This window comes from Pygocentrus nattereri, chromosome 4 (genome assembly GCF_015220715.1).
Source record: "Pygocentrus nattereri isolate fPygNat1 chromosome 4, fPygNat1.pri, whole genome shotgun sequence".
NCBI classification, from domain to species: domain Eukaryota; kingdom Metazoa; phylum Chordata; class Actinopteri; order Characiformes; family Serrasalmidae; genus Pygocentrus; species Pygocentrus nattereri.
This window is the reverse complement of record NC_051214.1, coordinates 9805882-9819815: the sequence shown is the minus strand read 5'-3', so window position 1 is coordinate 9819815 and position 13934 is coordinate 9805882. Positions and strand designations below refer to the sequence as shown.

Sequence of the window (13934 nt, the reverse complement as noted above, 5' to 3'; positions counted from 1 at the left end):
ATTTGGAGTGGCCCTTTGTAGATGATTAATAAGCTCTTAACGACATATCAGTAAAGTATCAGTAATGAAGCATCTGATATTTGAAGTAAATATCTTGTAGATGTTCTGTTGATACTTACATTTTACTTCAACTACTTACATACTTACTTGATTAATAACATTAAGTAGATGTATTGTTAATATGCTACTTCCATTACGCAAAACGTAACATCACCAACCTCAACCCAACACCTAAACCTAACCCTGGCCCTTATTCTAACAATAATCCTGGCCCTAAACCTAGTCCTAACCCTGGTCATAATTGTAACCCTAATCTTAACCTCAACCCAAAATCTAAACCTAACCCTCATTTATTTTGGACACGTTACTCGGAGTCTGTTGAGTGTTTGTTTCATCTAAAAGGACCATTCAAAATAAAGTGTCACCGAAATATCTACTGAGAAAATAGATAATTGCTGTTTTGACTGGAAATTAAGTAAATGAAGGGTGATCTCTGAAGTTTGCACATTACTGTAGGCTTCTGACAACTCACTGATCTGAACCTTGGTCTGAATAGATGCTCATGCATGTCAAGAAACTGTTGTACTGCATTTAACAACAACAGCTGAAGCAGCTGTGTGAAGCTCTAGTAGTCTTAACTGCCCTTTGCATCACAAGTCAAGTCATGTCAAAGTTTATTTACACAGTGCTCTTTACAACAGGTGTCATCACAAAGCAGCTTTACAGAAAATCCAGGTCCCAGCCCCAAGCCACAACCACTATAGGGAGAGAATTAATGAGCTATTGACTTTTTCTGTCAGTGTAGACCCACAGTTCCCCTCTTGTCACTGGAGTGGTACCCTCAAGGGTACATCTCAGTACCTTTAGCCAGGGAACATAATTGCACGATATTCCACTGAAATGATATTTTCTAGGTTGTATTGACTCCACACACACAGTCTCATCTCCAGGCTTTTTTTTTATTGCTCTGTTTTAAAATATTAGTTTATGTAAAAATACAAATCGTCACTCTCCAATGAAAAACAAGTATGTCAATTTTCTTCATCATTTGAGCTCAGCAGATATCCTTTACATTGTGTGGAAATTTCACGATGACTGGACAAACAGAAATGCAAAATTCAAATCCAAAACTGCTTAGAATAAAATCTCTTTCCATTGACTTACATTGAAAGGGAAGAGTGATGTTACCCTCTCCTGTGAAGTTACACTATTGGAGATGCTTGTTTTTCTTTGGACAGTGACAAAATATGTACTTTTCACCTGGGAAAAACTTATTTAAGGGACACAGTTGGGCCTTAAAACCACTGTAGTGCCTTTGAGGGGACATTTACATTGTTTGTACCTCGACTGTCAAACAATGTACCAGAATAGCACCTTTATTTCTAACAGTGCAGTGGGCTGAGGAAAAGAAGAAAACTCATACTCACTCTGATAATATGATGCTTCTTTTGCACCTCTGGCATTTTAAACATTTGACACCAGTACGTCGTGTCCTTGTCAGGTACTGGAACCTGTCTTAGGAGGAAAACAGATCACCTGAAATGAAGTTTTTAGACTCTTTACTAGACTTAAGAACACTGGAATCAAACATGGTATGAGGTTTCTTGGGAACCTACTAAACCATACACTACTTCACCCTTTAGTTCACTTTACTCACGTTAACGTTTAGCAGGTCAAAGGTGGCTGTTTCAGGGGAAACCTTTCTGCTGGTTCCAGGGTTTAGAAAGCGTAAGCTCTTCCTCCCTCTGTTTATGCCATGGTAAGCCGGCCCTGAAGGCCCCACATCTTCATTGTGGAGCGCCCAGATCACCCGCATCGTACCACTCTGGGTGGGAAAACAGCATGGGAGTTTAAATGTCTTGGTAGCTCAAGCTGATCAGAGTTGATCTTCATGGATTTGAAGCAATGTCTTTCTTGAGCACGTCTTAATAAAAATCATTGTTGTCTAGTTGTGGTCCTGGAATGTCCCTGCTCTACATTTTGTATTGTATGAATTCACACTAAGGACCCATTCCTGAGCCATATCAGACTTCATTCTCCCAACATCACAAAGAGCCAAAGATGCTTCTTAGTGCAAGAATCAAATTCCAAATTTCACCTGTGTCTGCAGGTTGTAGATGTAAATACAAGTGCATGGAACAGATGGATGATACAGATAACTTGAGAAATTTTGAGGTGTAACAGCAAGCTGCCACACGCTTACGCATATGTGACATACACTATATTGCCAAAAAAAATTCAGTCACCCATCCACATCATTGAATTCAGATGTTCCAATGGCACTTCCGTTGCCACAGGTGTATAAAACCAAGCATCTGGGCCTGCAGACTGCTTCTACAAACATTAGTGAAAGAATAGGTCGCTCTCAGGAGCTCAGTGAATTCCAGCGTGGTACCGTGATCGGACGCCACCTGTGCAACAAGTCCAGCCATTAAATTTCCTCACTACTAAATATTCCACAGTCAACTGTCAGTGGTATTATAACAAAGTGGAAGCGACTGGGAACGACAGCAACTCAGCCACAAAGTGGTAGACCACGTAAAATGACAGAGCGGATGCTGAGGTGCATAGTGAACAGAGGTTGCCAGCTTTCTGCAGAGTCAATCACTACAGACCTACAAACTTCATGTGGCCTTCAGATTAGCTCAAGAACAGCGTAGAGAGCTTCTTGGAGTGGGTTTCCATGGCCAAGCAGCTGCATCCAAGCCTTATGTCACCCAGCGCAATGCCTTAAATTAACAGTGGTCAGTGTTGCAAATTTACTTAGATTTGAATACTGACCTAGAAACACACACACACACACACACACACACACACACACACACACACACACACACACACACACACACACACACATTTTCTAAGCCATTTCTCCCTCAGGGTCGTGGGAATTGCTGGAGCCTATCCCAGCAGTCATCGGGCGGAAGGCAGGATACACCCTGGACAGGTCGCCAGTCCATTGCAGGGCAGACAGACAGATGTACACAATCACACACACACTCACACCTAAGGGCAATTTAGCATGTCCGATTGGCCTGACTGCATGTCTTTGGACTGTGGGAGAAACCGGAGAACCCGGACCTACAAACAATGCAGAAAAATCAACACTTCCTCTTCATTTTACTTTTCTTTGTTTTCAAGTTTTCATGAAAAACTTGATTGTCATATGCAAAAGTTTGGGTGTCTCTGGTCAAATTATTTACATGTCCTCTACAACTAATATATTGACACATTGAAAGTCATCTTAAATGTAATTAGACAGGGGTATTCATTTTTAAAACATTATAAACCTTTTATAAGTGTGGTCTTATTCTAAAGTGGGAACTGATTCCCTAAACATACATATGTGTTTGTGCTAAAGCGATTAAAAACCAGGCACTAAATGGAAGGATAATACAACCCCATTTCCAAAATAAGTTGGGATGCTGTGCAGAATATAAATAAAAATAGAATGCAATGATATGCAAATCATGTAAACCATATTTTTAAAGGAATATACTACAAAGACAACATATCAAATGTTGAAAGTGAGAAACTTGATTGTTTTTTTGAAAAATATATGCCCCTTTTGAATTTGATGCCAAGTGAGATTGTTGCTGTAGTTTTGAAAGTGAAATGTTTCCCGTTCTTGTTTGATATAAGATTTCAACTGCTCAACACTTCAGGGAATCATTTGCAGTATTTTTCATTTTATAATGTGTAAAATGGTCTCAGTGGGTGGCAGGCCTGGACAGCAGACAGGCCAGTTTAGCACCCGGACTCTATTAATACTGAATGTGGTTTGACATCGACTTGCTGAAATAATCAAGGCCCTCCCTGAAAAAGACGTCATCTGGATGGCAGCATATGTTGCCAAAACATGTATCTTTTGTTCAGCAATAGATACAATAACATTTTAATGACATTGCATTCTGTAGTTGATGAAATTGTTGCACTATTTTATTGTGCAGTCTTTCGCAGAGTGGCGAACACCTCCTTATCTTTACTTCTGAAAGATGCTCTTTGTGTACTCAACCATGTTACGGACCTGTTGCTAATTAACCATCAGGTGTTGTTTTCAGCATTACACAACTTTACCAGCCTTCTGCTGCCCCCGTCCCAACTTTTTTGGAATGTGTGGTTGGCATCAAATTCAAAATGGGAATATATTTCTAATACACGAAAAACATTTCTCAGTTTCAACATTTGATATGTTGTCTTTGTAGTATTTTCAATTTAATATAGGGTTTAAATGTTTTGCCTGTTGTTGCTTTTTGTTTTTATTTACATTTTGCACAGCGTCCCAACTTCTTTGCAAATGGGCTTGTATTTTAATAATCTTTTCATTGTCTTGGATGAACAGATTGCTTGCATTGGTATTTAGTGGGCTGAAGATTGAATTGCTTATTAGAGTATTTGAATTTCCTCTGGCAGTTACTCATGAAACATTACATTACAGCTGACAGGAAATACACACCTGTATCTACATCCATGCTCAACATCTGACTCCTATCATTAATATCATCTGTACTCTTCAAAGTCAACTCGTAGTTTTTAAATTAAGATACTAAGGATGCTAAATCCAATCAAATGAGCAGTTTAACAATTAATGTAATACAATTAAGTGAACCTAAATTATTCAAATGCTTCATATGAGTTGGCAAACTACAGCATAGTGCTACTATAATAGACAAAAGTTCACAGGCTGAGGCGGAGGTGTCATGAGGCAATTTTCACTCACCGTGATGGCTCTGTCTTTGGGATCGCAGGTCTGCAGGTCTCTGCTGAAGGCCAACACAGTGTGTGTGTAATTCTCTTTCCCATACAGCAGCTTGTAGCTCTGCACCGGGTCTTTATGGACCACTCTGCTGCTATCTGCAAAGTAGTCCTGAAGAAGAAGCACTGGAATTAATTAGAATGATGTAGAAAAGTACTGAAAATTGCTTAGCTTTGGATGAACTCTGTGTTATGGTCACAGACCGAACCTTCATTTACCACATTTCCTGTGAAAATGGCCCTTTGTTATTCATGCTCTCAGAAGATGTTTGTGAGAAGGTGAGATATAAGATCCATTTGCACAAGGAAGGGAAAGTCAAAGGAAAATAAGTGAAAAACGAGAAAATGGAACTCTTAACAACCCTGCAAGGGCTGGTAGACCACCAAAACTGTCCCCATCTTTAAGAATGGGGGTGGGCAATATGATGATTCTTTTTGGTTATCGTGATGAATCATGAGACAATACGCTTTTCTGAGCATGCCGTGGATGTCATTAGAACTCAAAGAGTACTGAACAACAATAAAGTGAGTGTAATTAGGCCAGTTTAATCAGAATTTATTGCAGTTTGTAAAACATTGATTAAAAATAATTGCAGTTGTACACACCTAAAAAGATGATTCTTCAAGGATTCTTTACTAAAGACAGTTTTTGTATATAGAACCATGAACAACTAAATGTTGTGATGTGTAATGTATGAAAAAATGTCCTGTAGTATTGTGATATAATGTTTTTGCCATATTGCCTACCCCTACTAGAGATCAGAACTAAACATTGTGAGAAGATGACTCAATGCTATGAGTTTGAAGGGATGTGTAGCGTTTCAAGAAGCCCTCACTGAGAAAAGTGAAATGTTTGACGTGTGGAAAAATATCCCTGAGAGACTAAAAGCTATAATAAAGGCAAAGGGTGGATACTAAATACTAAAAATAATATTTAGTTGCTGGGGCTTGTGTTTGATTTTATGTTTTATATATATATTCTGCTCTTTCCCTGATGCTGACAAATGAATCGCTTTCATGGCTGTTTTGACTTGAAATCAAAGAAATAAAAGGGTGGTCTCTGACTTTTGCACACTCGCACAATTTGCTTTGCAGCTGTTCTCTATTACACAGGTGTGTTTCAGGATGGAGCATGTAGCCCAGTCTCAGTTCTCGGTTTTTGTTTGGCTTCTGTGCTGTTGGCATCGGACATAAGGATCAACTGGAGTTAAGCTGCCTTTCATAAGGCTGAAAATCATAAGAAGTCATTGTAGCCACATTAGATTTTAGGCATCTCAAAGCATTTTTTCTTCATTTTCTGGTTGACTAAGGAAGACTATTATTGTGAGAGATCAAAGAATCATTTCATTTATAGGGAAATGCAATGATCTGAAACACCCACCAAAGTCTAGGCAAAGATGTGAAAAATCCATTCCAGAACCCCAGGAGATGGAAAACCCTTCTTACGAATAGAGGAAATCAGTTGATGTTTGTTGAAAGTGCCAAAAGGAGCCTGCAGATTCTGGTACGAAGTCTTATGGACTCATTTTTCAAATTTGAACTTGTACCACAGCTGTAAGCAATGGGTTATTGGACAAAAAGAAAATGCGACGTACACTTCAGTCTGTGAGAAAGAGCCTGGACGTGCGTCATTTTTTGGATGTTCACTGATAATGTGACTGCCCATAGAAGCAGCAGGATGAAGCCTACTGAGAATTTTTGCTTGCAAGTTTACGCCGACCAATTACATCTCACAAAAAAAACATCCATAATTCTTAATGAAGACAGAATGAAAGGCTAAGTATCAGGAAAACAGCAGGAAAGATAGATAGCTACAGCACAGACTGAACATTACCAGGGAACGTACCCAGAATGACAGAACATTGCTACAGATCATCCACAAGGGCTGGAAATCAGTGGTAGATCTAGAAAATTTGGAAAGGGATGGGCAAAGGATGTCAGACAGTGCAAACTCTTGACCCCCTGGGAGGTGGAAGCCAATGATGTGTCAGAAATGTTCAGGGTGGCATCTTGGACGGCTAACCAGATTTCAGGCGTGTTTCAGAAATGAAATTCAAAAGAATTTAAATGAAAAAAATGTAATTCTTTGCCAATACTGGAATTGAAATCTTAAAAAGACTGCCAATTTATAAAAAATAAATCAAATAAAAAAGGGAAAAAAGTATTACAGTTATTAAAGTACAGTATACACCTCAAAGTAAACACAATTTTTGGTCACCTAAGGGAGGGATTTCCCTTATTTTTCATACTTTGCATTTTGGCACTGCCATTTGTGAAAATTTTCCCCATTTCAGAAACTGAAACCACAAACTAAAAAATGTGGGTTTTTCTTTCTGATCTTAATGTATCACTGCATTCTCCCTATTTAATGGGACGTTATGTTTCAACTTCTAATGCAGAGGTTTATGCATGTTGTTTTCAACAAACTGAAATGTTAAATTCTCTTATGCCTCTCATAGAAACTGTGCTGTTGATCTGCTGCTGTTCAAACTGTTTGAACCCATCTATGCTGCCCAGCACAGTAGTTTAAACGAACAGCATTTTTACTACCACTATACAAATAATGCCACTTTTTCCTAACATAATGAACTTAATACACTTTAAGTACAGCACAAATGTGCAAATGTCCAAATATGTTTTGTGGCCTTTATAGGTGCATATGAGTTACGTCTGTTTCACTGCAGTTTTTCGTCATGTTTTACTGTTTTTTTAGCATCTGCCTTTGCCCTTAGGGTATCATATTATTTGAACCATATTACGTAATGTTGACATAGCCATTTCATAAACATGTCTTGGCAGATATCATATGCTGTCATGAATTATGTCTTGTAACTGTTACCGATAAGTAATAGTAATATGACTAAACGTATACCTACATTCACACATTTTAGGTACTCATCAATTGTATAAATATATATATAAAGTATATAAGTGGGCTAGCATGAGTTTAAACATTTAAGTGGTTGGTTAGTGTAGTGGTTAACACCTCTGCCTTCTACACTGTAGACTGGGGTTCAATCCCCACCTGGGTAAGCACCCTACACTGTACCAATAAGAGTCCTTGGGCAAGACTCCTAACACCGCCTTCGCCTACCTGTGTAAAATGATCAAACTGTAAGTCGCTCTGGATAAGAGCGTCAGCCAAATGCCATAAATGTAAAAGTGGGTAGGCCATCTACTTATATTCAATTTTATTGGCTACTGTAGCCTATTACAAATCCTATCTCAAATCCAAAGTGCCAGCAAAACAACATTATTGTTCAGCTCCTACTAGAGTCCACTGCATATCCCAGATGTCTCATGTTGTTTGTGTAAGACCACATCTGGTGTATGCTTGCACTCTACATGAACAGGGGCAGGGTCTAGCTCAAACTGTGGAAGTAAATATCCACTTCCCGTGGCTATAAGAGCAGTGTCTGCATTAAAGGAGATGGGGAGTCATTTTTCAACCACCCTCGTCATGCCACTGACAGAGTTAAGTGCACTTTGAACATGAAAGCTGGAGATTCAACTGCTGCTGATGTGTCAGTGTGCCCCAGGAAGACCAAGGTTCAATTCCGGATGTGGTTGGATTGGTTTAGAAATCATAAATTTTGCCATTTAATGTTTTTCCTGCTTGAAATCCTGAAGAGCTCAATGAGTAGCTGATAAGCTGAAGCTGGTGGGCTAGAACAGGGAAATCAGACCACCACCTTCGAACTGATTAGTAAAAGTCCTGCCTTCCTTGGTTAGTTATCCTCAAGTCAAATGTTTAGGCTATCTCAGGCTACCTGGTAGCACCCAAAGCACTTTTGTTAACAGATTGAAAAGGCTTACTACCACAAAGAAACATCTGAAATAGGTTTTATTCAAAATTAAAATACATTTACATGTTTGAGAACTGACAAAATTTGAATGTTGGCCAATTCACACAAGTGTTCCTTGTGTAATTACATAACCTCTACTACTGTAATCCACCTGTAACAGTAAATATATCATCAGAAGTTACATTGTTGTTGCATGTGCTTTGTGTAACTAAACAATTATTAGATACAATATAAAGTCAGAAGACAATCTTTACTATAAAAACTACAAAGAACTATAAAGTCTGTAAAGCAACTATTTAACCATGAAGTTCTTTTGCCACAGCCATGTTTGCCCGAAGAAGAAGAAGTAAATCATACAGCTGAGATGTGCAAAGATGAGCACAAACAGCATGGCAGATGTACAAACCTAAACCTAGTCATTAAAGCCAAAAACATGCTGCCAAAGCAGGCACAACAATTTTCATAATCCATTCATGTTTTATCTCTGAAGTAATGTTGGATGTTTGCTTTGACATTTTCACAAAGCCCATTTCAGCTTTGGTTGCAAAAGGCAACTTTTTCTCTTTCAAACATTCTCTAGAGTTTGACGGAAAGCATAAGAATTTAATGTCATAATACAGTTACAGATGTTGTAGAAACAAATCAAATTTCACTAACTTTAAATTGGTGTTACCAATTTTTTTTTTCTCTCATCTGATTAAGTAGGCCTTAGGGTTGCACAGACTAGTCAGCTTGTTGACTTTATTGCTCAGAGGTGATGCTTTCAGCTTGATGCCGACGGATTTCTGATCACGTGATTATGACAGCAACAACGTGAATATCTCAGAGAAGATTACAACTGGGTGATTTTAGGGTCTGTATTTCTGGCTTCCTGATTGGTAGCAATGAGTCCAGAGTTTGTTGGAAAGAGCACATCATGCTCTACTGACCTAATGTTCTAACATTTCTTCACCAATCTACAGTGCTTCAAAGATCAGATACTGAGCATCATTACCTCTAGTTTTCTGAAGACTACAATAAAAAGTCATGTGTCACTGGAGAGCGGACATCACTCCCTATAATTTTGTGCAGTTGAAGTCCGTTACTCTTATTTTTGCTAAATTTCTCTGGATCTCTGGATCTTGAGACCTCTCTTGCATCTCAGCAAGGCCACCTAGGGTGCGTCTAAGTCGGATACAAATTTACGAATTTCTGGGGTCCATATCTTCAGTTCTGTGAAGTCTAGCAATGTGATCCAAGGCTCGTTGGAAAGGGCACCTTGTGCTTTACTGATATGTAGAGTTTGGCTTTGTCACAAATTGTCACTTATTGCAAACCATTCCCCTTCCCCCGAGGTTTAATTGACGATATTATCAGTGGTTAGACGATGTTGACTTGACTTTCATCACATGACTGTTAACTTCTGAAGTTGTGAAACCCCTAGTAGACTTATGATCAATCTGAGTAGGCTACCCATGCCTACAGCCCTGGTTTAATCCAACGTTTTCAGCTTCATGAAGAAAATAAAAACAGCACCATCTTCCAGATGATCAGGATATCATGTGTGACGCATTGCATCTTCCTCAGTAACAGTTTTTCACATTTACTAGGCTTCTTACTGTTGGTTGTATGCCCGGCCTGCTAAGTTGGTAGAACATGAGACACCTAATCTCAGTGTCGTGGGTTCAAGACCTACACTGGGTGTGACTTGGGATCACTCTTTATGGCATTTCATTGACTCTGTACTCATACTCTGCACAATGGCAATGAAGTTGAATGTAATTTTTGTTTTGAACAGTACTTCCCTCACCTGGTGGTTTAGGGATGATAGTGATTATGAAAACTATTGGAAACATTCTCCAAAATGACATGCTGTACTACTTTATACAGTTAACAGAATCCTTGACACTAGACCTTATACTTATGTGGGAAATAAGAGGAGGTGTGACTGCAATATATTTACTCATGTCCTGTAGTCAAAGAGATACAGAGGCTGTAAGAAGTGGCAGCAGTTCAAGCCAGTGCTGTCTGTGATCCTCTGGTGCTGTGCGAAGAGCGTTTGATGGCAATCCAGATCACAACAGGCTGGCTTCCTCATTTTGATCATTTAGCTACTGTTGGAAAGACCTCCTTTGATAGATGTCTGGAGGGCATTCAGAACACCAGTATATTAAGTCTGCTTTAAAGGTGCCTGTTTGAATTTTATACGGTAACCTATGTGGTTTTATAAAAGACTGTGGGTGTAAAATGACCTGCTTTGAAAAACTAGAAGGTAAGAATGTAATAATGTGTCTGTTTGTTACTGATCTGGACTGTCAGATCAACTCATTGACTATCAAATATATTGACTATCATTCTATATTGTGCTACAAAGGGGTTCTTTCACCCACAACAATAGTGGGACCCTTTTTGATGTATATCAGACCATATTTAACAGGGTTCTTTAAAGAATAACTGGGTTATATCACAAAAAAGAACCATTTGTCCATGCAAAGAACCACTGATGCATTCAGATGGTTCTTTAAGTGTTCATGGTTCAATGCTTTTATTAAAGCACCCTTGTAAAACCATTTTTAAGAGTTTTTAACACTGCACAGTTCCTCTAACTTTTCAGGCCTTTAAAATCACATGTAAATATCATTAACTCTTTTACATATATCCACCTAGTCAGCCTATAGAAGCGTTGCACATTCATATTGAAGTTCTAAGTGTTTTGAATGATGCACATTATATATTACATATATATCTGTCTTAATGACATGGTAACAAAAACTGCCTGTTTAATTCTAATGAATAAATAATCTGCATAAAACCACAAAAATGTTATAAAACATCAATGGAAAAAATAAAATGCAAGAAAGAAGGATATGGATATTTTTTATATAAGGATATTTTAAGGGGAATCCCACAGATTTTTCAAAATCTCTGCACAATCACATCATTACAATATAAATAAAGTCAAAGTGCATTTTCTATGTAAAAGGCAAAGTGATGGTGCAGCTTAAGCAGTTCCCAGGTAGTTGTTAGGATGTAGCAGAACAGATACTATAGTGCTTTAGACGGTTGCTAGGTGATTGCTAAGGGAACTTTAGATGGTTACTAGTTGACTGCTAGGGTATCCCAAATGGTTGCTAGGGTGGTAGTAGGTGGTTGCTAGGGTGTTTCTAAGTGATCACTGATGTATCGTAGGTGGTTGTAGGAGGTTGCTACAGTGTTACTAGGTGATTGTTACTATGATTGGTATGCCAGGCGGTCGCTTGGGTGTTGTTAGGCAGTTGCTATAGTTCCCTACATGGTTAATAGGATGTTACTAATGGATTTGCATCAACATGACATAAGTTGGGTGCGCAAATTCTTACACCCCATTGACTTCAATGAGATGAATTCATAATTTCATGCAGATTGTACAAAAATCATACATCTGATCCAAAAGCTGAATGCAAACATAACATTCCTGATGAGACCGAACATTCCAGATTTAACGTGGGGTCGATACCTCTAAAACTGCTGCATGGACAAAAATCTGGTTGGAAAAAAAAAAGAAGAGTATAAATCAGGCAACAATAGTGTTGCAGTCACTAGTGATCACTTGAAATAGTTAGGAATACGTCGCCTGATGCCTGAGATCATTTTTATGTGATTTATTCAGTTATTTATTTATTTTTGGTGCCTAAAATGTATTTGTAAAATACCCCCAAAATACCCCCCCCTCCAAAAAAAAAAAAAAAATGCATTGTCAGTCAGAACCTAGGTTAAAAAGAAATGGCAAGGTATATATGTTTTAAAGTTGCATTACCTTACAATGCATCAACAGCTAAGAAATTCTTTCCTCCTTTATTACTTCTTTTATACTTTAGCAACACAAAAACCGAAATAAACGAAGGCAAATATTTGTGGTGCAGGTATTCAGACGCCTGGCTCCCATCACCACCACTATAAAGAAATCGGAGTTGGTAAGTTCCCCTACAATGCCACACTTCAACCAACCAAACGAATCTGAACTACTTTCTGTACGTCTTCACGATTGAATTATGCAGAAATGTGGACACAATGGAATTCCTGTACAATAACATAAGAAATATGCCTACAATGGAAAAAAATGTCAGTTCAACCAAAAACGTGCTTTGTGCAATTGCAGATTATTCGAACGAATGAAGATGAAGGAGGGTAGAAGGGTCAATCTCTAATGGACTGATCTTAATGATTCCATCATTTCTACAGTGATAATGCGTGTTAAAGTGACAAAACAACATATTGACCATATTTACCATACGATTCTAGCTATTCTTATTACTTGTTATTATTACAGTAAGAATATAGAGCTTAAGGTTAATATTAGATGCCAATAGTTGTACTATTAATGATGATGGTCAGTGCTACACAGCAGAAGTCAAGAGTGGTCAGAGAGTGGACTTACGTGGAGGTAAGGTATCCCATTGGCAACACCTCCTATCACAAGATCAGCTGAAGCCATGGCTCCGTTTGGAGACAAGCCAAAGCCAATGTAGCCCCTCGTTTCCGCCTCGATTTCAAACGTGATGCTCGTCTCGTCAAACCTCCACTTGACCACGTATCTCCCACCGGCGTCCAAGGCGGCGGAGTGCTCGAACCCGTGCCCCCGAGACCTCCCCGAGCAGAGCAGGGTGGCGAGCAGCACCGCAGCGCCGAAAAGCCCCTTCTCGCGCATGTTAAGGAAAGTAAGTCGCTCCGTCCGAAGCAAAGCCGAGAGAAGACCAAAGCGCTTTGGCCGCATGAAGCCGCGCGTCCAGCCCGCTCGAGCGCATCAGAGGCGACTGCTGTCCCTTCGCGCGCAGCTCTTCCTCCCGTCGGTGGAAGTGTCGTGACTTGCGCTTCTTGATGCCTTTGATGTGAGGCGGCGCGTCTCGCCCTCGCGCCGCTTTGGTCTGCTCTGCTGTTTACCGTCGCTCGTTCCACCTTTCGCTTTGATGTTTCCCGCGAACGGCTGTATCAGCGCGCGAAGCAACGGCTCTCAAAACTTAGTTTAAAACTTTTTAAAACTTTCGATTGTCCATTTTATTCATTTCCCAAGTCCCTCGTAATGTCGAAGCTGTTTTGTGTAAGAAAAGCAGCCCTAATTCATTTTGTCCATGACCAAGTTCTGCTGTTCTTTAAAAACAAGGTTCTTCAGTGGTTCTTTATCATTTAGAAGCATATCGAAACGGAAACATCCCTGACATGGTGTGTTGTACACGGTTCAATAGAGAATCATTTTGAAAACCTCTCTGAGAATGGTTCTATACAGCACCAAAAAGGGTTCTTCTATTATTATTACAATGTCAATGCTTCAACAATGGCAGAACCTTTTTGGTGCTATATGTAGAACCACTCTCAAAAAGGTTCTCAAAAAGTTTTATAGAGGTCTGTACAGAATGG

The 13934-nt window shown here is 39.2% G+C and overlaps 1 protein-coding gene across 2 annotated transcripts in view; it reads right to left on the bottom strand.

Annotated features, from left to right (window-relative positions):
- moxd1 (monooxygenase, DBH-like 1) overlaps window positions 1-13357 on the bottom strand; it is a 40018-nt gene extending 26661 nt beyond the window's left edge. For both annotated transcript variants that reach the window (XM_017697673.2, XM_037537635.1), the window contains exons 1-4: window positions 12958-13357; window positions 4721-4867; window positions 1658-1825; window positions 1428-1511 (exon numbers count right to left, since the gene is read on the bottom strand). In XM_017697673.2, the coding sequence (XP_017553162.1) occupies window positions 1428-1511; window positions 1658-1825; window positions 4721-4867; window positions 12958-13293 (735 nt within the window). In that variant the 5' untranslated portion in view covers window positions 13294-13357. The remainder of the gene's footprint in view (window positions 1-1427; window positions 1512-1657; window positions 1826-4720; window positions 4868-12957) is intronic.
- Window positions 13358-13934: the final 577 nt, after the last annotated feature.